At 38.5% G+C, this 22,306-nt stretch overlaps 1 protein-coding gene across 1 annotated transcript; it reads right to left on the reverse strand.

Annotated features, from left to right (window-relative positions):
* Positions 1–6,179: 6,179 nt before the first annotated feature.
* On the reverse strand, positions 6,180–13,011 carry LOC115727951. Its single transcript, XM_030658275.2, has 3 exons — positions 11,714–13,011; positions 10,307–10,568; positions 6,180–6,729 (listed from the first exon to the last, which is right to left on the reverse strand). The coding sequence occupies exons 1-3, from the start codon at positions 12,799–12,801 to the stop codon at positions 6,550–6,552; spliced, it is 1,530 nt and encodes a 509-aa protein (XP_030514135.2). The 5' UTR covers positions 12,802–13,011; the 3' UTR covers positions 6,180–6,549.
* Positions 13,012–22,306: the final 9,295 nt, after the last annotated feature.

A 22,306-nucleotide genomic window follows, 5' to 3' on the forward strand; every position in this document is an offset into this window, starting at 1 on the left:
CATGAAATTTTTTTGGTTGAAGTTTTAGAAAAACACAAGCTTTTGGAAATGTGCATGATGGAGGATCAATCATACCCGAATTTTACGACCCAGTTTTACTCGAATCTGCATTTTTCAAATCCTCACTCCTTTGTGTTTTCCTTCGAAAAGAAAAGTTACACTGTAACTGTCGAGGAATTGACTGAGTATCTCCAAACTAATTTCCATCCTTATCAAAAGTTAGAGATCCCTGCTAGTGAGGCTTACAGTTTCATTTTGGAAACCCTAAATTTCACTTGAGATTTTAGAGAAATCGTACCTGTCAATGTTTTACCTCTTAAAATCAATTTTCTCCAAAAGATCCTGACCCTCATCCTCTGTCCGAAATCTTCGTCCTCAAATGATGTATAGAGGTTTGAAGAAAAGGTACTATGGGCTCTTCTCACCAGTTTTGAAATTTATATCCCGTACCTTATCATCCTGCACATGTACCGGACCGTGAAGAGGAAAACAGGAGATCTTCCTTATGGATCACTCATCTGCCATTTCTTCAAGAGCAAAGGGATTGAGTTCTCACACATCGCAAAAGATCATTTCTCTCATATGGTGAATGGAAAGAAGACCCTGGAGAAAATGATGTTGAGAGCTTCTCCAAAAGGTTAACTAAATGCAAGAGATGAAATTGTGACCATCAGACACAGAGATGATGAGCGAGCAAAGGAGCTGCTCAAGGAAAAGTGTGCTGAATAGCTTATTGCAAGGACCAAGTAGAGAGGCAAGGTCGTCACAGCCAGCAAAGCCTCACGTCCCCCTCGACCTGAACGAGCTTCATCCTCAGCAGGACAACCTACTTTTGAGTATACGAACGTCCTACATGAAGCTCAAGCAAAAGTGAAAGGTTTGAAAACATCGATGGACAACATAATGAGATATCTGGTCAAGTTGGAAAGGACCATCTTCAGTCTAGATTGTTACAACCCCCCACACACTCTTCCTGAGCCTACCAAATCTCCATTCTCTCATAAATGCAAGCGCACCAGTCCCAATTGATCCTACCACTTGATGTTTAGAATGTTTTGATTAGACCCTGTTGATGCACCACTTATTGTTGACTGAATGAATGACATGATTTTTTTCATATCATGTGTAAGTTTATTTCCTGTTTTCTCTTTTTGTTGATGACAAAAAGGGGGAGAGTTTTATATGAATGGATATGCGGACATAATATTTTCATAGGACATACAATTCTGTAATTCTAAAGGAAGCACAAAAATAGGGGGAGCTTGAGAAACAGGGGAAGCTATACAAGCTATATGACGAAAGCCTAAAGGCTTGAGAACATTTTTTTTTCAAGATGCTTATATTGAACTACTTATCTTTAAAACATATTGAAAACTGTGACTACTTAACTTGATCAACACTTTTTCAAAAATCAAAAGATCAGCTCAGTTAGTCTTTCTCCAAATTCACTTTCGGATCTTTTATGGAGAAATCATATATCTGCAACTGTGCTTCATAAATGAAGTATCAGCTATGCAGATCTTTACTTAAATTGGACTCTATAAACTCTATCTCACATTACGTTTGTAGGATAGTTTTGTCATCATCAAAATGGGGGAGATTGTTGGAGAAACATCTCATAAAACATTTTGATGATTTCCAAACTATCCTTTGGTTTTTTTTTTATTTACCGTTAGTGTGCAGGTATTTATTGCATATGGCAAAGGATCACGAGATGGCTATCAAGTGTAAATCACGTGAAGACTAAAGCACTTTTGTGAAAACATTCACCGACGTCCTCAAAAGATCCGGTCATTGGATGTTTGATAGTGGAGCTTGAAAGATCAAGGGAAATGAGGAGTATAAAGTCTATACATGCTAATGTTTCGAAAATATTTGTTGAAGTCGCTCACACGAGCCGGAAATGGCCAACGAGAAGAAATCTGTCTTTTTGGGAACAGGTTCTCGCTATGTTAGAGAAAAGGTAAAATTGTCAGCGACGAAATAGCAGGTCAGCACCTATTTTGGAAAGTCCAGTCTGATGGAAAGAAAGCAGGCCCAATGCAATAAAAAAATGTCTCATCGGACTCCAACGGCTCTTTTGCTCCTCCGGAAGTATTCCAACGGCTAGTTTGTTGACGATTATATAAGGAGAAGGTCATGAAGTCCAAGAGTAAGAGAAAGGGGAATCCAAATTGATTGAAAATCTTTTGTTGCTCTAGACAGTTGTTCTAGTTGAAAAGCAAGTGTTAAAGATCGTGTGATCCGTGGTTGCCTTGTATCCGTGCAAAAACAAGTGTACATATTTGAGTAGTTCATGATAGTGTGATCTATCATGTGAAAAATCAGCTCACGTTTTATTTGTAACTTGTGAGGTAGTTTACTAGTGCATTCCGGCCCATGTTGTGGCTGTTAGTTGTATGGAGTGGACGTAGGCTTGGTGTAAGTCGAACCACTATATATCTAGTGTGCTAATCTTTTCTACCTTATATCTCTACTTGCAAACACCTAGATACTGTTTAGCGAAATATTTGCTCAACTGATCTTTTTCACATTACCCTTGGTTTTTCGTAAAATCTTAAAAAATTTCGAAACAACCTATTCACCCCTCTCTAGGTTGCATTGTCGGTCATAACACCAAGAACGTCCAAAACGAAGTTCCTACATGCCCGAACTCACCATTTGAAGATGTAGCGCATGAAGATTGTGCACCGCACATACTCTACACATACCAATGCCGGAATCCGGCCAAACGGCTAGTTCAACCATTTTGATCGGTCTGATCAATCAACAATCAAGTCAAACTCGATATACAAGTCCGATCCAATCAATCTCGGGTCAACCCAAGGCGGTGGCTGCTAACATCAGGATGCTACGTGTCACGACACCTCATCGGGAGGTGACATGTGTCCCGCGAGGTAGTGTTGTGTCAAGCGCGTGGCACGCACGCGATCACTACCTCTCTCTACGCGAGCCATGCATGGGCCTAAGGTGGTGCAAGCTTGAGCTAGGCGGCCACGCGTGTCCACACGTGGGGGCGCGTGCAATGTCCATCGGATGCGTAGCACCAACTAAGATGCTCATCTCAACGAGACAAACCCGAATATGTGATCAAAATCAATTTTTATCGATTTCAAAAATGGCCAAAATCCAAAAGTTTTGAAACTAAACTATGGAAAGCTCTAATACTACATGTAAGCCACTAAAAACCTTATGACGGCAATTCCTAGATCACCATGGCTATCGTTCTTGATGTGAAATGGCGATGATCCAAAACTCAAGTACTTCTCCTCGATCGCCCTCTATATCCATGGCTCAATGAGATAACCCCTCAACTACGCTCATCCCTATGCGTTCCTTATGTGAAATTGTACATGAGTTCGTTAGGGCTGCTGGAAGATAGACCTAAGTATTATTTATTGAGTTTCAAACCGGACCCTCTTATCACGAGTCAAGTTCAACTCGACCCACACTATCCAAGCACATATATAATTGATTAAGAATACTTATAAACAGTACATTAATTTTATAAAATAGTAATTACAATTTCAATTAATATAAACCCACATTAGGAAAACCTTACATCATCTTCTGAATATCGTCTCATTTACAAGCCAAGCCATAAAGGCCTACGTCATGGCATGCTCAATTATGTCTTGACATAGCTATGTTATAGCTCACCATATGTATTCGATGCTCCTTATTCATAACTAGGTACTAACTATGGTACAATTTAAATTCTGACTCAACCAAATCAACCGCCAAAGCATGCTTTCAGAGACGTCATCTTTGATTCTAGTTTCCTAGAAGAGGAATTTACGTGGTTGATTTGAATCCATTGTAGCCCTGGATGGCCAATTCCCTAATGTCAATCAAGTGGTGATCGACGGCAACAATGTGAACGGAATGAGGTCAAGATCGACGGTAGGGAAACTGACGGTGAAAGGTAATGGGACCAAATGGGTTGCTGATTTTTCATCTATGCTGCTCTTTCCGAAACAGATAAGTCCCTTTCAGTACTCCTTTTATGCCCAAGGAGAGATGGGGTTCCTCAAGTGCTGGGAAGGTATGTCCGAGGACAGATGGCAGAACGCTTTGGTAGGAACAAAAGAAGGACAATTCTCTGCCTTTTCAGGATGTTCTTAGTTGCGAAGACTAAGAATAATATTCTCCCCCGGGACCTTTACCTAATTTAGATTATTTAATTTTATCGAAACAGGCAGTATCTCGAGCGATATAATAATTGATAAAGTAATTTGGGCCATTTATCTACAAACAGGGTTTATACGCTTTGCTTATACATGCCGTCTCTTTCCATCCAGAGGTAAGTGATTTCAGATTCTTTATAGGTTATAGAACTTGTCCGTCAGAGCCGGTTTTTCATTTTTTTGAACCTAAAATCTACTTTGCATTCCCTGAAATCCGAAACACATGATGATCAATAAGTGGCAGCACTTGTGTCTCTAATATCTTCGTTAATCAACACAAAGTTTCTCAGTATTCCTTTTATGCTATAGTTTCCGTCGTCGTCAACTGACGAGGGTCACTGGCCTTAGTTAAAGAATAAAAGGAAAAAAGAAAAGAAAAAGGAAAAAAGTAGAAAAGGAGGAAAAATCATAAAAATTTATTTTAAAAATGATAAAAAAAAAAATTATACACGGCCGTGCTAGCCAACATCCACGTCAACAATTTCCATAAGAAATTGGTCGGATAGACTATATCAACATATTGTCAAATGGTTTAGGGTTAAATTAGCAACATTGAAAGATTTATGATTGAAGTGGCAAAAATACACTAAGTTCAGAAATTTTTTGATAATTAATGAGTTTGGGGCAGATCTCAAGTATAAACTTGTCCTGCTTTTGCGCCTAAGTGGCCAATGAACTTTGTAGATATAGTGGCACACTTAACAACAAATCCAATAATGCAATACATGTAGTACTGAATTGGCAAAAGTATATTAGGTTTAGGATTTTTTTTTTTTTTTTTACAATTTTCCCCATAAACTGGTCAGAACATGCTTGGCCATTCTTCAACTAAGAGTGAACGGAAATAGAGAGCAAACCGAGAGGGAAAACAAGTGCAAACCGTGACTAAGGTTGAGGAAGTGAGTGAAGCCGTGAGTAAGCGAAAGAAATTAGGGAACCCGAAGTGGGGTGAGCGAGTTTGTTGATCCGTTTCTCTTCATCATTCAAGGTAGGAGCTCGTCTTCCTTGTATGTCTTGATCTCCTCTTTTATTTCAGTTTTGATTCATTCACCGTGTTCCCAAGCACGGAATCGGAGCTTAAAGCCGAAGCATGCTAAAGCTTGCTTTGCCACAAGCTCATTATTTCGGTCTACTGGTTCATCTAGCTTGTTTAAACCTTTAAGCTATGCGTCTTGCTTTCTCAAAAGCGGTACTCAGTATCCTTAGTGCCATGTTAGTCGTTTTTCTTGTCTTTTTTCTTGATGCTTATGTTTATGTTCGTCATGGAAATATTAGGGTCGAAATGGTGTGACAACTCTCTAAATCCGGGTGGTAATTCAAGTTGGCTTCAAAACTCCTGGCCGTGAGCTTCACTTGTCGCTAGGCTACGCCCTTCTTCTTGGCCATTGTTCATGTTTTTTTTTTTTTTTAACTTGTTAATACCAAAAACTGGAAGTCGGTGTTGTCCTCTCCGTTGGGCGTTCACTTGTTTAGTTATGGGCATGTAACTCACTTTGTATATCGTGTAATTCATGCAATCCGTTTTGTTGGGCCGAATGAGGAGGGCGCTTGGCTTCCATTCAATCGCCAGTTTGTTTCATCTGAGTTAGTATTTCAACATAGACGTGTAACATGAATAGCCTATGTTGTTTTCTCTAAGCCGCCATCGGCTTGATTTTTGTTCACTTGACACATTCCGAGTTGGCCCACAGGCTTCCATGGCTCAGTGATGTGCCGGAGCGCTCTTGGGTGATTTTAAACCGACTTTTGAGTCAAACGATTGCGACCACCCGCCGTCCCAGATGTGTGCTGGCAGGGCAACAAGTTCCTAAAAATGATTCGAGTCTGGCCCTTCAATTTCAGTACCGAGAAGGGACAGCCAGTGACAGAAGTTATTTGTAAAGAAGGTCTAGAAGGCCCTTGAATCTAAGACCCCCAATTAGCGTGAACATTATCCTGAAACTCAACTGGTCCTCTTCCAGATTTCGACAACTAAGCAGCAGCATCCAAATGTAGGTGGTGAAGCACCAGCATGATCTAATTGCCTGATTTACAAAATATGGGAAGCTTAAACGAGTAGATGTGAATCTTCTCAGTGTTGCTTGCATGTACAACCGGCAGCTGGACTAAGGTTTCGCCGTAAATACCAGCTCTTTCAGCTTCACAATCTCTCTCTCTCTCTCTCTCTCTCTCTCTCTCTCTCCAACTATACAAATTTGAAAATGAAAGGACAACCATTTTGTTTCTCCAATAATTTGCCAAAAAACTACCACCCAGCTTTTCTCTAGTACACTCTACAGAACCAGAGGAACAAGTATCACCTTGCATGCCCTGGAGAATGAAAAACAACCTCTGCAACTATAAATAGCTGCGTGCTGAATTTTCACACAATCGGCAGTGGAATGTTGTCATTGCTACTACCGGGGTATATCTGTTTCTGGACAGCCTTCACCGCTGCAACTCGAGCTGCATTCGCTGCCCTATTAGCCGCTGCGACAGCCCTATTAACCCTTTCATCAACCTTGGCCACGTCATAAGCTCTCTCGGCTGCTCTTCGTGCTTCCTGCTCACGAGAAATCGACAAATAAATCAACAATTGCATCGTTTAACCAGTTTAGCAGAGAAATAAACTGTTGATAATTAAACTACTTTACAGCTGCTCTGCAGCTAGAAAACACAAATGAAATGAATCATAGAATAACATGACATCTGCAACTCATCTCCCGGAGTGAGATATGTAAGACCCATGCAACTAGACCAGGATGTTATTTTAACTTCTGTAATTTCTTTCTCTGTGAGCCAATTTTATTCAAGAAGACTTGCCGATGCAAGGAAGTTGTACTACCAGAATGGCCATCAAAGACCCAAGGTGATGACGATGGACTTTAACAAATGTTCAGAGTTCTCCATTCAACACATGAACATACAAAACCATCCCCCCCCCCCCCAAAAAAAAAAGGATACCTACATCCAAAAATAAGCTTGCACAGGATTATTTCATTTTCCCTACTTTCAGGATCCACTTTCCTTTCAAAGTATTTCTGTTTCTTTAAAATTTTGTAAACATAAAGCATAAGAGATTAAACTTCCCACCAGGTATTAATTATACATTATCACTACCTAAAACAAATTCAAAATTTGCAGTGATCATGAAAACAGTAAAACCATTAGTTTCTCATTGACGACTTGCTCAAAAGATAAGATTGATTCCACCTTAACACCAAACAGTCATCTACCATCTGATAAAGAATAATGGCACAATTCAAGCATCAGCCCAACAACTTAATCGTTCGCACTGGATATAATCTCTTTTCAATGGGACATCATGCACTCTCTCTATGTCTAACAAGCAATGCATCATGGAACAGCTGCTTAGCTGCCAGAACTCAAAACTTTTAACTGTCTTCTTTCCTTCTTATTGATCTTTATAGAATTAGGGGCCTATTATCAGAAAAACCATCTCTAATAGTGTTCGTAAATTAGCTCAAACTTTTCTCAGACCCCCTTAGGTGTGGCTAAATCATAATGACACTCCACGCATCTAACAAAATTGAACCTCCTAGTATCATGTAGATTTGATGCCCTTGAGAGATCCTAGTGAATTTCAAACAGCTGATATATGCTTAAATGATGTAATCTAGGTTCAGATTATATCATAATTGATAAGGGAGTCATTATCTAAAAAAGATGGCGCGTTGCTAAAGGGATTGCCAACAGTCCAACACTCCAACTAGATCAGATCAGTAAACTTGCACATGAACTGGATTATTTTGGTAATAAAATGCCAAAATGTCAAAGTAGATCGACCAAAAGAATTTTGACTTCAGAGCCATATGGCCAGCTATGTTACACCGACACGGGACACGATACGCGACACGACACGACACGACACGCCGACACGTGAATTCTCAAACAATAGAGAATTCCGACACGCTGGGACACGTTTCACATTAAATATATATTTTTATGTAGACATGATAAATTGTTATTTTCTTGAAGTCACAAATAAATAAATAATAAAAAAAAAGCCCTTGAATGAATTTACATAATAATTCTCTTAAACTTTTTAGTTTCATGGAGAATTCTTCCGTGAGGGAAGGATGACCTACTACTAAGAGAATTAAATAATAATGCTCTATGAAGGAATTACGTCTGCTGTGCACTTCCTTGTCCACATCGGCCATGCAACGGAGAAAGAAAGAGACAGCTTATTATAAAGGAGGCTCAGTCCCGTGCGTAACACATTTGGATTTGATGGGCCATCAAAAGGCCTAATGTGTCCCTGCGTGAAGTTGGGTGTGGTAGGCCCATAGGGCTGGGGCGATTATGAGTTTGAGTAAGATTTGGATTAATTTTGGATTGCTATTGATTGTTCGGTGTGGACACGAGTCATGTCGACACGTGTCCGCACCTAAAAATTTTTCCCCAGAGATGCCCAACATCGTCTTACAAAAGGTCATAGTTTTTTCAAATTTTTACAAGCAGTGCCACGAGCATTATTTTGACATGGATCCGTGTCTGTTCAATTGATCCAAAACTGAGATACGCTAGAAACCAAACTCTGGAGAACCAGATGACATGACAAAACTTATCAAAATTCGTAGACCTTGACAGCAAACAAACAAAATGCAGAAAATAATTAATAAACTTCGAGACCAAAGTCCCATAGAAACAAAAGTTCTTCCAGACCAGTTGCAGATTTAAGTTCCTATGGCGCAAGATTAGAAAAAGTAATGTCCATTTCAAATGGAATGGGCATTCCTCATACTAATGTTATGGCCATTCCATAAACAATCTATGGAATGGCCATTGCATACCAAGACAGAGAGAAACTAATGATAATTTCTTTATTGATGTGAGTTATATTTGTGGATATCATTGGCTAGTTCCTTATGAAATACAATAATAATCCATTTCACACATTCTGATCACATGATTTGTTATTTCTATGAAGTAAGTCCCAAGAACATTGTCAATACACTTGGGAAAACATCAAAACTGCCCGTCACCCTTCTATGTCTGTTAACTTTGTACTGTAAATATGGTGGCGATTATATTATGACAAAAATTGTCAAAACAAGCTGGTGGCAGCAAAAGCACATCATCCACATTGCAGTTCCTCCTAGCTTTCAACATCCCCAACCTCATCACTTCCTACTCTAAGTCCAGCCATGAGAGAATTTTGCATCGAACTCAAAACAGTTTTGCATTAAAAGAGTTGGCAAGACAAAATTTGAACTGAAGACTAATTGACTAAGACCCGTTCTAACTCGGAGGAAATGTAGCAGTCCACAAAACTTTCTGGTACAGTGTTGAAAAATTATCTTAATTACCACAACATTTAAAGCTAGAGCTTGAATGCTGAAGATGGGGTAAATCTATCTTAAAATGCCCAATACATCTGCCAACTCTCGCCAAAGCTAGAAAAAGAATCCAAAGCACATGATCAAGCCCAAGAAGAATATGGAAGGTGTAAGTCCAACCTGGATATCCTATAGGAAAATCAGTTTTAATAAGTCAAATTTTCTATTGCGGGCAAGTTTCATTTCTTCTTTCTCCGTGGAAATTTATATTTCAGGCTTAATACCGTGTCTAAAAATCTCATAGACATCATTTCCTTTGTCATGTAGAAATCTTGGACATTTTGTTGTCCATGCATTATAAATCACGCGTGATTTTAGGCACTGTGTTGTCTTATCAAGGCAACAGGCTAAATAACCTTTCTGAACAACTGAGCAAGGACCATTTCCTCAGTGACCGCACAGTAAATGGGGATACAATTTGTCGCGTTCAATAAAGGGTTACAAAGGGAAATAAACCTTTAGACAACCCCACAAGAGTCAATTTATCTTGATCCTGGAATAAATGCAGCCTGGTACTAATAGGCTTGTTACAAAGACCAAGGCCGCTGGGCCATGCATCAACAACAGGAAGCATCCCTAATATAATGCTCACATATGGCCTGAGCCTGCCCTGGGAAGTAATTCATCACACCAGGCCAATTTAGAACTCCAACCATCATGGCAAGTTTTATGCAAACGACAAGAATCATAAGCAATATATTTTCTTAACCGTTATTGACATCAGTCTCACATCCCATGAACTAGAAAAGCATACCACAGAGTTTAATGAGTAATTACCTGCACGGCGTTGAGCACTTTAGAGTGATTGACTGCGACTAGAGAATCAGGGTACGTGGTGCTTTGTGTACTCGGTATATCAAGAATCCCATTCTGCCAATGTCCAGATTGAGTTTCCCCATTTCTAAAAGTGTACATGCCAAGCCCTTGCCGTCTACCCTCATGCCAAGCACCCTCATAACGATGACCATTGGCAAAAGAATAGATGCCGAAACCATGCATCTTGTCTGCAAAGTATTCTCCAGCATACCTGTCACCATTTCTACAAAAGGAAGATGAATTTAGCTTAACGTGGATTGCCGTAGAGATAGGAGACATCTACTATTGCAAAACAAAGTACAAAAACTATTTTGCTAGGAAACCTAAGAATGGCCACAAGGCTGAAAAGGCATTATGACAGCAATTAAGGATGCTTTGCGTTATGAAACTCCTGAAGAAGCACATGAAGAGAAGCTTTGGCTAGTGTTTATTATGCTAGGACAGGAAAAAAAGGACCTTATGTCATAAATTAATGATGTTATCAAAAAGATACAAACTCTAAGCAAGCAATAAGTCCATTTCCTTCCTGTAATTGTTCATCTTTAGCTAGCATCACCGAAAGATAATTGACCACAAAAAGTTCAACAAGGAATTCTTCTAACATCTGCACCGTTTCCGACGAATTAAGTAACAAAATTTTGCATGCCGAGTCCCTATCATTTATCCAAACCTGATATTACAAAAGGAGATTAGCATACACGGCCTATCCCATGACCAAACCCTGCCTTCACCACCCCTTTCCCCGCCCTTCCTCTTTTCACCCCTACAACCCCCTCCCCCCTCTTTCCGTCACACACACACACACACACTGACTAAGTTTGAAGTCTCACTTGCACAAGCGAATACTTCTTCAGCAGTTGACCATTAGGTCAAAGATATAATCAGTATGCAGGCAGAAAAGATATTTAATCCTATTTGCACCATTTTCCATGTAAAAGAATTCATGGCTAAATGCCAGCGGAAACATTGGGATCATAATTTCGACTCAACCATGTGCAGTAAAATGATGCAATATTGGAAATATATTATTCCTTGGTATTTTAATGACTGTAATAGAGCAAAATTACTCCATTAAAATGATGCATTTATCGTCTCTACATCCATAAAACACAAATTTCATATTCGAAACATTCCGGAAACAAATCCAAAGGACGCAGAGAAAATAGGTTTCTCGATGAACTCTCGGAATAATAGCACAAGCTCCATGGATGAACACCTCAACCATCAAGTGGAAGCTCCATGCAGATAAGCCAGGAACTTAACACAATATACAATCACCAAAGTCCAGTTTTTAAGTATTTCACTGATCAATGCTCTTTTTTACAGCCCATAACCCATCGACGCATTCAACCATTGCTGCTAAGTTACCTGAAATGGTAGTGACCGAGGCCATGCTTAACACCCCACTTGAATTCTCCAACATAGCGACTTCCATCCTCACATGTATGTACTCCGCACCCATGGCTTTGCCCACTAGACCACTCCCCAGCATATACATCGCCAGTATAAAATCTATACACCCCAAAACCATGCCTAAGTCCCTGTCTATATTGTCCTCTATATCGGCTACCTCTTGCCCAAGTCTCAACTCCGTGGCCATCATATTTCCCATCAACCCAATCCCCCTCATACCTCCCACTCATGCAGTAATAATACACACCACTCCCCGAACACTTGCCCTTGTGGAATTCACCCTCATACACGTCCCCGTTACTATAAACCTGAACCCAGCATCCCGAATTCACTCTTTTCTCAGCTTTTGTCCGAGACCCAATCGACCAGAACACGGGCAAAGGACTAGATAGGGATTGGGACGCTTTCAACTTAATCGGGAACGAGCGGGCCAAGAACAGCCGTATCGAAGGGAGCCGAGGGAGAGCCAAATTGAGCGAGAACAGAAGCGCAGCGGAGAAGGCGAAGGCCGAGATGAAATCGAGCAGGAAGGAGTTACTGGGGTGGGACACGAGGAAGTAAAAGAAGGGGAGGGACAGAAGGAGGATCAGGCGGAGGTGTATGCGGAGGCCGCGGAGGTGCTTGAACCGGCGGAGGAGGCGGGAAGCGGTGGACTTGGCAGCGACCGTGATGGGAATTAGGGTTCTCCGAGGGGCGAAATGCTGGGCGGGGGCCGGCGTCGTCGGGGTCGGGGGAGACAGGCGGTACGCCGTGGGGGACTTGGGGAGGGAAGGAGGGGACTGAGTCAGGAGCGGCCTCTTGTAAGGCGTGGAGGGCGGGATCGGATCATTCTGGAGGCCCGGGGAGGCGTGGTGGAGGTGGTCGAAGGCGGCGGCGGCGGCGACGGCGATGAAGGGGAACTGGTGGTGGGACGGGGCGTGGGAGTGGGAGTGGGAGGAGTGGGATGGAGGCTTGGGGTGGACGGAGGAAGGGATGGGGTTGAAATCGGAAGAGACGCCGGTGCTTTCTTTTCCGATCTGGACTTCTGATTTCTTCTGATGCATCACACAAGCGAATTCATTCAAAACCTTCCCCCACCAAATTTCTTCGTCTTCTTCGTCTTCTTCCTCGTCAAATGCCTCTCGATGATTTCAATCTCTCTCCCTCTCTCTCTCTCTCTCTCTCTCTCTCTCTCTCTGTGGATGTTCATGTGTGGAAAAGCCGCTTCTCTCTCTCCATCTCTTATCTATTTATGGCCTCGTTGTTTGCGACGACGAAAAAGAAGAAGAGCGACCATTTTTGAAAAAGCTTCCTGCGCCTGCGGCTGAGGGAGAGTTTCGTCGGTTTCCCGAAAATACCCCTACTTTTGCTCCTTATTTCCTTTGGATGCCCTCCCCTGCTTTTTATCTATTTGGTTTTTTCCTTTAATGGATTGCTTCCCCTTATCACCTTTGCCTATGTAAAAGGAAAGTGCCCCCTTTTTTTTTTCCTCTTTTGAGAGAAAAGTTCAGATTTTTCCACGACATACTTACGTGGACCAGATGATCTCAATAGCTGGATTAGGCGACACCTGTGTGCCAACTGATATCGTCAAGGACCAAACTCACCCGACCTAAATTAGCCATGTGATGCAACAACCGGATATCGTTGAGTATAGGACTCCGCATTCGATTCCGGTTCCGTCCATCGTTTGAGATCGGATCACTCGGAACATAATTCCTTATGAATTCTCTACTCTCGATGCAAATGACCCACCTATCTTCGATCGAATCAAGAAGGTGGACTTAGCCCCAACGCACATGAATTAACTCGAAATATCACAAACAACCATGATGAAAAATCGAAAGCGAACGTGATTCTTTAACCCATGGAGGATTGGATTTAGGTGAAAAGGGGATTTTTTTTATCAAGGTCATGTGCTAGTGAGGTGACTTTTAATTTTTCACATTATACGGATATTATCGTTGTCGTTATTTGATTCTTCAATTAAGTAAAAAAGCACGAAACTTTTGACCCATACAAACACTAACATGTGGAGTTCATTAGTGTATATATTTCACAAATGTAGAGCAAAATGTTTTCCTTCTAGTTTCTTAAAAATTCATGGAAAAGTCCTAAGCAGTAGCAACCTTTTGTGTCAATCCGAACAATTGCGAAGTTATATCTACATTCACTTGCTATATCACATCCATGTCAATCATAATAAGTGACATTGTCTTAAGGGACTCAAACTCAATAATTTATTGTATACATTTAAAAATATATATATATATTTGGAGGCAAGATTACAAATAGAGATTATAAGTGATTGTCAAAGTGTTTAAATCTAAGCAGGGCAAGGATAATAATATTGACGTGAGAATCAAGATACGCCGGCTCCTATATTCGAACCTACTTTGTAATAATCGTTGTTTATTCAGGCGACTATGTCCGTTTGCTACTTCCCTTTCAAGGTGAATAGACGTGACAATTTTTTTTTTTTTTAATCAATTGATCAAATAGTTAAAGATGTTACAATTCTAAAATAGCAACTAAGATGGCAACAAAGTTGTATGAAGAAAAACTGCAATTCTTTATAGTGGAGTTAATGTTTTAAAGATGTAAGCTTCGACATCAAATGTTTCTTTACTAACAATTTATCACGATAGGTAAAAGTAAATTGGCGAATGTGCACACACACCGTGTGAATGTACAAAATTGGTGTATGGAGAGTTAAATAAAACCGTGTTGACAGAAACACTTGGATCATTAATACTCATGAGCACTTATTCATAAAAGCATACAATACAAAATTGAACATATGTATGTATAGTGTATGTCGGGGTGCATCCCATTAAGGTATTTTTTTCAAGAGTGCGAACATCAGCCGAATCAAAACAACAACCTAAAAAGATTGTTAAGATTATTTGAAAGGCTCGGCTCCCCATGGGCGGGAGCACTCCCAGAGGAATCCTCGCCTCAAGGGGGTAACATTGTAAAGAGAAAGACATGCAAAATCATATTATAATTTAAACAAGAAGTACTTGAATTATTTATGGACGAAATGAAATTATTGATACCATATGATGAGATTAATTGTACTCATATATGTGAAAAAATGTATTAGATATAGCTAAAATTAAATGGTAAATGAAATACGGGAGCGATAAAATCAATTTGCACGTTTGTCTATTTGATAGAATATTTATAAAGCAACTAAATGAGGATATTTTCAACGAAAAAAAAAAAGATTATGATCCTTTAAAGTTAACCGGTCCTTTTTACTTTACATAATAAATTAGATCGTTTAATCCATAATCTATATAAAGTTTGTCATTCCATGATTTGCCCTTATAAGATATGTTCGAGCAAAAGAGAACTTCCTATTTTAAGGGGTTATGATTCATTTTTTTCCTTCCCAAAATTTCCTTAATTATTTTTAACGAATATTCTATTAATTGACAAATGCGGAAAGTAATAATTTTATTTTATTTCCCATCTACTTTAATTTCAAACTATTTATCTTTTTTTGCTTCTATAAACAACCTTACAAAAGCAGTTCAAATGTTTTTTTTATATTTATTCTTTTTTTACATATATGAGAACAAGTTCTTTACGATATGTCTCTATTTGTTTCAAGAAAAATAAATGATTTGAAAAATATTTTTCAAAAAAATGATCCGTTATATCACTTGAAATACTTAGTCAATTGAAAAAAAAAATATTGTATACAACAATTTATGTTTTAATATTTTTTTGGACAATGAAAATATTTTTTATTCACTCATTTTTGCAAGCTATATAAGTTATAATTTCTAGAAAAATATTTTTCGAATCATTTGTTTTTCGCGAAATAACAGAAGCCAACATCCAAAGTTTCTTTCTTTACAAAAAAAAAAAAAAACATCCGAAGTTTCTTTCCTTTGAATAGCAAATCAAAATAATTCATAATAAGGTAATTTTACAAAATACTTAAATGTCAACTTTTTGTATACGCATCAATCTTTCGACTAAAAAAAAAAAAAAACAACATAAACATGAAGAAAAGAAAAGGAAAATGATGTGTGATTATTCTTTGACGGAATTATTTACAATGTATACCTTTCCCTAAAATGAAGTAGCTTCCAATTTGTGAGATATTTTAGATATTTTCTACAGATACTTAGGACATTTCATCTGGTTTTTTATACCTATTTTTTTTTTGTCCAATTTTATATCTATTTTGATTATGTATATTTGATTTGTTTTCCTATAATTCTCTTAGATGGTCATGTAATAAAGCATTTTTTTTTTCAAAATATCTATGCAATTTCATTTTTTTCTAACAGCCACTAAGATTAAGGCATGAAGATCTATACAATTTCATTTTTTTCATGAAGTGAAATAAACTCCGGAACAGTGAAATACACTATTTATCTCATGGACCGAATAATATATGAATTTAAATCAGATTAGGAACATTATCAAAAAAAGTCCTAAACTTATTGTAATTGAAAAAAAAAGGACATAAATTGAAGGAAAAAAAAAAGGAAAATGATGTGTGATTATTCTTCGACGGAATTATTTACAATGTAAACCTTTCCCTAAAATGAAGTAGCTTCCAATTTGTGAGATATTTTAGATATTTTCTACAAGTACTTAGGACATTTCATCTGGTTTTTTGTACCTATTTTTTTTGGGTTCAATTTTATATCTATTTTGATTATGTATATTTGATTTGTTTTCCTATAATTCTCTTAGATAGTCCTATAATAAAGTTTTTTTTTTTCAAAATATCTATACAATTTCTTTTTTTCTAACAGCCACTAAGATTAAGGCATGAAGATCTATACAATTTGGTCTTTTTCATGAAGTGAAATAAACTCCGGAACAGTGAAATACACTATAATTCTCATGGACCGAATAATATATGAATTTAAACAGATTAGGAACATTATCAAAAAAAGTCCTAAACTTATTGTAATTGTGTCAATTTAGTTCTAAACTTATTTTTTTGCCAATTAAGTCCTAAACCTTTTGTATTTATGTCAATTTAACCCATCAAATTTCGCTGGAAATCGCTAACATGGATGCCGGGAGTTCTACATGGTGCAGTCGGTGCTAATGTGGTCAATTTTTAAGTTTTTCCTTTTCCTTTCTTTCTCCTTTTTCCTTTTTTTTTTATTCCATTTGTTCTTCTTCCATTCCCTCCTCCAAAAAAGAAAAATAAACAAATAAAAAAAAAATAAAAAAATAATCAAAATATTTTTAAAAATTGTTTACGTCAGCGTTGACCACGCCACATGAAATGATTAGTGTCCATTTCAGCGATTTTTTAGCCAAAATTAGCCGGATGAATTAAATTGGTACAAATGCAAAGGCATAGGACTTAGTTGGCAAAGAAATAGACTTATAACTAAATTGGAGCAATTGACACATTCCAAATGGATTAGAGAAATAGTTGACAGCTGTTCGGAAGTTAACTACACAGGGAAAGCTTGCGTGTTAAGCATTTGAAGGGTATAAGCTTGTGAATTGAATATCAAGCATGGGAGGAAAAGTCGGTGTTGATTACAACATCGAAACGTTCCAACCTCATAATGATGGACCACACTTAGAAAAGAATGGCAATAAATGAAATTAGAGACATGTTTTGCCAAAGTAGGTAGAGAAAATTGTGGAAGGCTGTCATAATTCAATTTCGCACTAGTCCTAAGGTCGGTTTTTCCGACACCGCACGAGACTAAAAATAATCAAAAAGTCAAATGGGCCTGCTCCTTATTAAATTCAACTGATTATTTTATTGGACCATGCTGCTTGCATAGCCCACAACAATTCTGCGGTCCGAATTTGGGAGCATACTTTTTAGGCTTTATTTAAAATTAGGGTTGTCAAGTGTCAATAATAGATTAATGCTCCGTTTATTTTGCGAAAAAAAAAATAACTTTCAGAAAAATATGTTGGATTTTCCGGCATTTGGTTCGTGAAATATACGATAGTCTAGGAAAATATTTTCCACCCATGGAAAAAACTCTTTCAGAAGTGGGGAAAATATTTTTATTTTTTTTAGAAGAGGAAAACATTTTCCTATTCATTTTCTTTCATGCAAATTTTTTTCTTTTTTATTTTTTATTTTTTTCTTTTTTTTTTTTCTTTTTTTTTTTTTTTTTTTTTTTCATTTTATTTTCTTTAACTTTTGGTTTTGGCTGGTCGCGGGTCATAATGATGGCCAATGACTAGTCACAAGCAAGCTCAAGGCTCAGCCGCCCTGGCGATCTTGAGCTCGCCCAACGCCGGCAAGAAACCTCGAGTGATCTCATAAAAAATCCATAACTAGAAATTTAGGAAACTTGGTGAGATGAATGCCCAAATCCAAATCCCATGAGTCATTTCACACGTCCACTGGCTGGTTCTCCGCTTTGCAGAAACAGATGTGCATGGGGTGGTTTCTCCTGCTTTGTCAAGATTTTCTTGCGTGAGGATGAAAGGGAAACCTAATGAGATGACATGGTCAAAAAATAGCTTTATGAGACGGTATCAAGATTTTAATGTGGTCAGATCAAGATGCAGATCCTTCGGTGGCGTCCTGAAAATGTGAAACGGGGCCTCTTCCACAACAACCGGCGGCGTCTTGATATAGCGAGCTCGAGGCTTGCCGGCCTCAGTCGAGCTCGAGATCGACGGGACCGGCGGAGCCTCAAGCTCACCTATGGATGGTCACTGTTTCCGGTGATTGGTCTAACCCAAAAGTGAAGGGAAAAAAATAAAAATAAAAATAAAAAATAGAAAAAATTAAAATTTTGATTTTAATAAATACAAAAGAAAAAAATTCAAAATTATTTAAAGGAATGCATGAAGGAAAATCAAATCTAAATTTCCATACCAAACGACGGAAAATATTTTCCTAGTCTTTTTTCATGTTTCGGTCAAATATCGAAAAATATTGTCATTTTTCTAGAAAATCACTTTCTGAAAAATATTTTCTGAAAATATCACATTTTTCACGAAACAAATAGAGCCTAAATTGAATCTTTAAAAAGTTTATATGGCATCTCCCAAGCGCTCGAGTAGGTCCGATCGGGCACCCGCAAAGTTTAATTGGGCGCCCGCTTCATGCCCAGTGTGCCTAGGCTCGTATTGGCATCGGGGCCTATCACTATTGTGCAATAACAAAGTTTTTAAAACGTTTGTCAATGGGCCGGATTGGGCCAGGTTTCATATAAGCCCGACTTGGCCCGAAACCAAACGGCGCCAAGCTTGGCTCAACCTAACCCGGGCTGACCCGATACCCAAATCATAAATGTCCAAGATATTCGGGTCGGATCGGGTCGAGTCTCCTTTTTTTTCTCTTTTTTTTAATCAAGCTCCAAAATCCCATAGATTTCAAGAATTCAATATTAGAATAGTGATGATGAGGATGAAAATGAAAATGAAGAACTGAACTCAAGTTGGTATATCGGGATGAAATTTGTTCGTTGCTGCAATCTACAAAATGTAAGAAGCGAGTTTGACGAAACAGGACAAAATGAGTAAAGAACGAGAATACATGAGTGTAGGGGCGGCCATTTGGGCCCGGAACCGGCCCGTTGACCGGGCCCACGGTTCCAACCCGGAACCGGCCCGTAACCGCGGAAAATAAACTTAAAAAAAAAAAAAATTTGGGGGCCGGGCCCACCCCCCTTTTCTCTCTTTGGGCCGTTTGGCCCAAAGAGCCGTTGCTAACGTGCAACGGCTAATTTGGCCGTTGCTTTTTTACCTTAAAAAATATATATATATATATTAAAAATAATTCTTGCCTATAAATACATATGCTTCTCCTTTCATTTTTGTCACAAATTCTCCGAACAATCTCTCGAATTCTCTCCGAAATCCTCTCAAATCGCTCAAATTCTCCCAATTTTCTCAATCCCCACTCCACTCTCTCAATCCCGACTCAATTCTCTCAATCGGATTTCCGATCAATTCTCTCAAAAAGGGAAGTCAAAAAGGGGGAAGCAAATGCCGACAAGGGCAAGATGACTATGGGAGATTCCGAGTATCCCATTCCCGAATATGATCCTCGTGAGTATACAAGTTGGGAAGACGACGACGATAATATCAACTATGGCCCGATTCCAAACGTCGAGCACATCCCAACACAAGAAAGTCTTCATCCTCCCACCGGTGTCGAAGAAACGTCAACGGCAAATGAGCCGGAACGGAAGGGCCGAGATAATACATCGGACTTCACGCTACTTCGACAAAGTACGTGATGAAGTCGAAGGTAAGTATAATGTAAAATGTAAATATTGTTCGCAAACATATAAATTTACGAAAGGAGACGGCTACGGAACATTCCGTCGGCATTTTTGGACAAAAACATCCAACGCAAGCGGGGATCGACAATACGCAACAACAAATTTCCGGGTACGCCACTTCTAATCCTCATCCTATATTTCGTTTCCTTCCGAAGCACTTTATAAACAAACATTAGGTGAATATGTTGCCCTTGATCATGCTCCGTTTAATACTGGTGAAAATTTTAATATGAAATATTTGATAAATACTGCGTTGGTTCCGCAAGCGCCAATTATTCCAAAAAATACTCTTAAACGCGAAGTTTTTCATCTTTATAAAAAAGGAAAAAAATCTTTAGCAAAATTTTTTCGGAATTCAATGGACGTGTGCATATAGGTAGCGATATTTGGAGTGATCCTTGGCAAATTCATTCTTATATGGGTGTCACGTGTCATTGGATAGATGACAATTGGATGATTCAAAAAAGACTTATTGCATTCCGAGTTTTTGATGAAAGCCATTCGGCTCATAATATTTATAGAATAATTATGCAAGTTTTAGAAGAATATAATTTAATAAATAAAGTATTTTCAATTGGTTTTGATAATGCCGCCGCAAATACCGCTTCTATTCCCGAATTAGAAAATATTTGCAAACCCACTTTTGGCAGACAATTTTTTCACATTAGATGTGCTTGTCATGTTTTAAATTTATGTGTACAAGATGGTTTACGAACTCTTGACACTTCTCTCGCCCCAATAAAAAGTTCAATTAAATTTTTATGGAGTCGTCCCCAATGTATGAAATCATGGGGAAAATTTTGTAAACAAAATGGGAAAATGGCAAGAAGATTTCTAAAAGATATTCCGACTAGTTGGAATTCTACGTACGAGTTGCTTCGGCAAACTTTTGAATATAAAGATTTATTATGTATGTTTATTTCACAAAATATTCCCGAAATTACTTTACTTCCTCAACATTGGGACGTTTGCAAGAAAATTTTAGATATTTTGAAAATTTTTAATGATACTACTAAGACTTTATCTGGTATTTATTATCCTACAACGCATTTATTTTTAATAGAGTGTGTTAATATTGGTAGTGTTTTTAGTAAATATGAAAATGATACCGAATTAGGTCGAACTATTTTAGTAATGCGAGAAAAATGGTTGCATTATTATTTGCAAATTCCTCTTGTCTATTTAGTTGGTATTGTTTTTGATCCACGTATTAAATTAGAAGGTTTACAAGATTATTTGAATGTGTATTATCATGATTGTTTATATTTGGAAGATTCAATAGATATTTCAAATATATTAGGACATGTTAAAGAATCTATAGTAGCATTATATGGAGAATTTTGTAGTAGATATGGTTTAAGTGATTCTGGATCTTTACAATCTACTGCCTCACATAGCGAAGGTGGTAGTTCATTTAGTAGAGGGTATAATATGCTTAAGAGTAGGCAAAAAAAACAAAAAGGGGCAATAGGTAGTATTTCCGAATTAGAAAAACATTTAACCATTCAATTTGAGTTTCGTGATGCGTAACATAGTACAGATTTCGAAATCCTGAAATGGTGGAAGAGTCACCAAATCGAGTATCCAGTTCTCGCCCTCATCGCTCGTCAAATATTAGCAACCCCTTCTTCAACGGTTGCCGTTGAACAAGCATTTAGTGCTGGAGGATTAATTTTGGACGCTCGCCGTTCAAGATTAAGCCCGGACTCTGTGGAAGCTCAAGCTTGTGTGGGCGATTGGACGAGGGCGAAATATCGACACCAAGAGTTAGATCGTGAACACGAATTTTTTAGCGATGATGTTGGAGATACCACCGGCACCGGTACCACAACGGGTAGCGACGATTGACGATGAGGTAAGTTGGGGTTCTCAAAGGTAAAAGAACTACATGGGCTTTGATTCTTCTATCCCCAAGAAGATATGTAGGCGCTTAATGATAATTCATTAAGTTCAAGCCCATTCCTTCTTTTTTTTTTTTTTTGCCCATATTTTATTATAATGTACATTTTAATTGTATGTTATAATTTATAATTTATTATATTTATTATATTATTTATTATTTTAAAAATTATTATTAAAAAGGATCGGAATGAACCGGCGGTTCCGAACCGGAACCGGAACCGGCCCGGAACCGCCGGTTCCGGTTCGGAACCGGAACCGGAGATAGGGACGGCCGGTTCCGGTTCCACCTTTTCGTGGAACCGGAACCGCCGGTTCATGAACCGGAACCGGCGGTTCCACCGAACCGGCCATCCCTACATGAGTGTACTGCGTTTTTTTTTTTTATACGAGTCACGCCACACTCGATTTGCCG

This window comes from Rhodamnia argentea, chromosome 9, assembly GCF_020921035.1.
Source record: "Rhodamnia argentea isolate NSW1041297 chromosome 9, ASM2092103v1, whole genome shotgun sequence".
Classification (NCBI taxonomy): domain Eukaryota; kingdom Viridiplantae; phylum Streptophyta; class Magnoliopsida; order Myrtales; family Myrtaceae; genus Rhodamnia; species Rhodamnia argentea.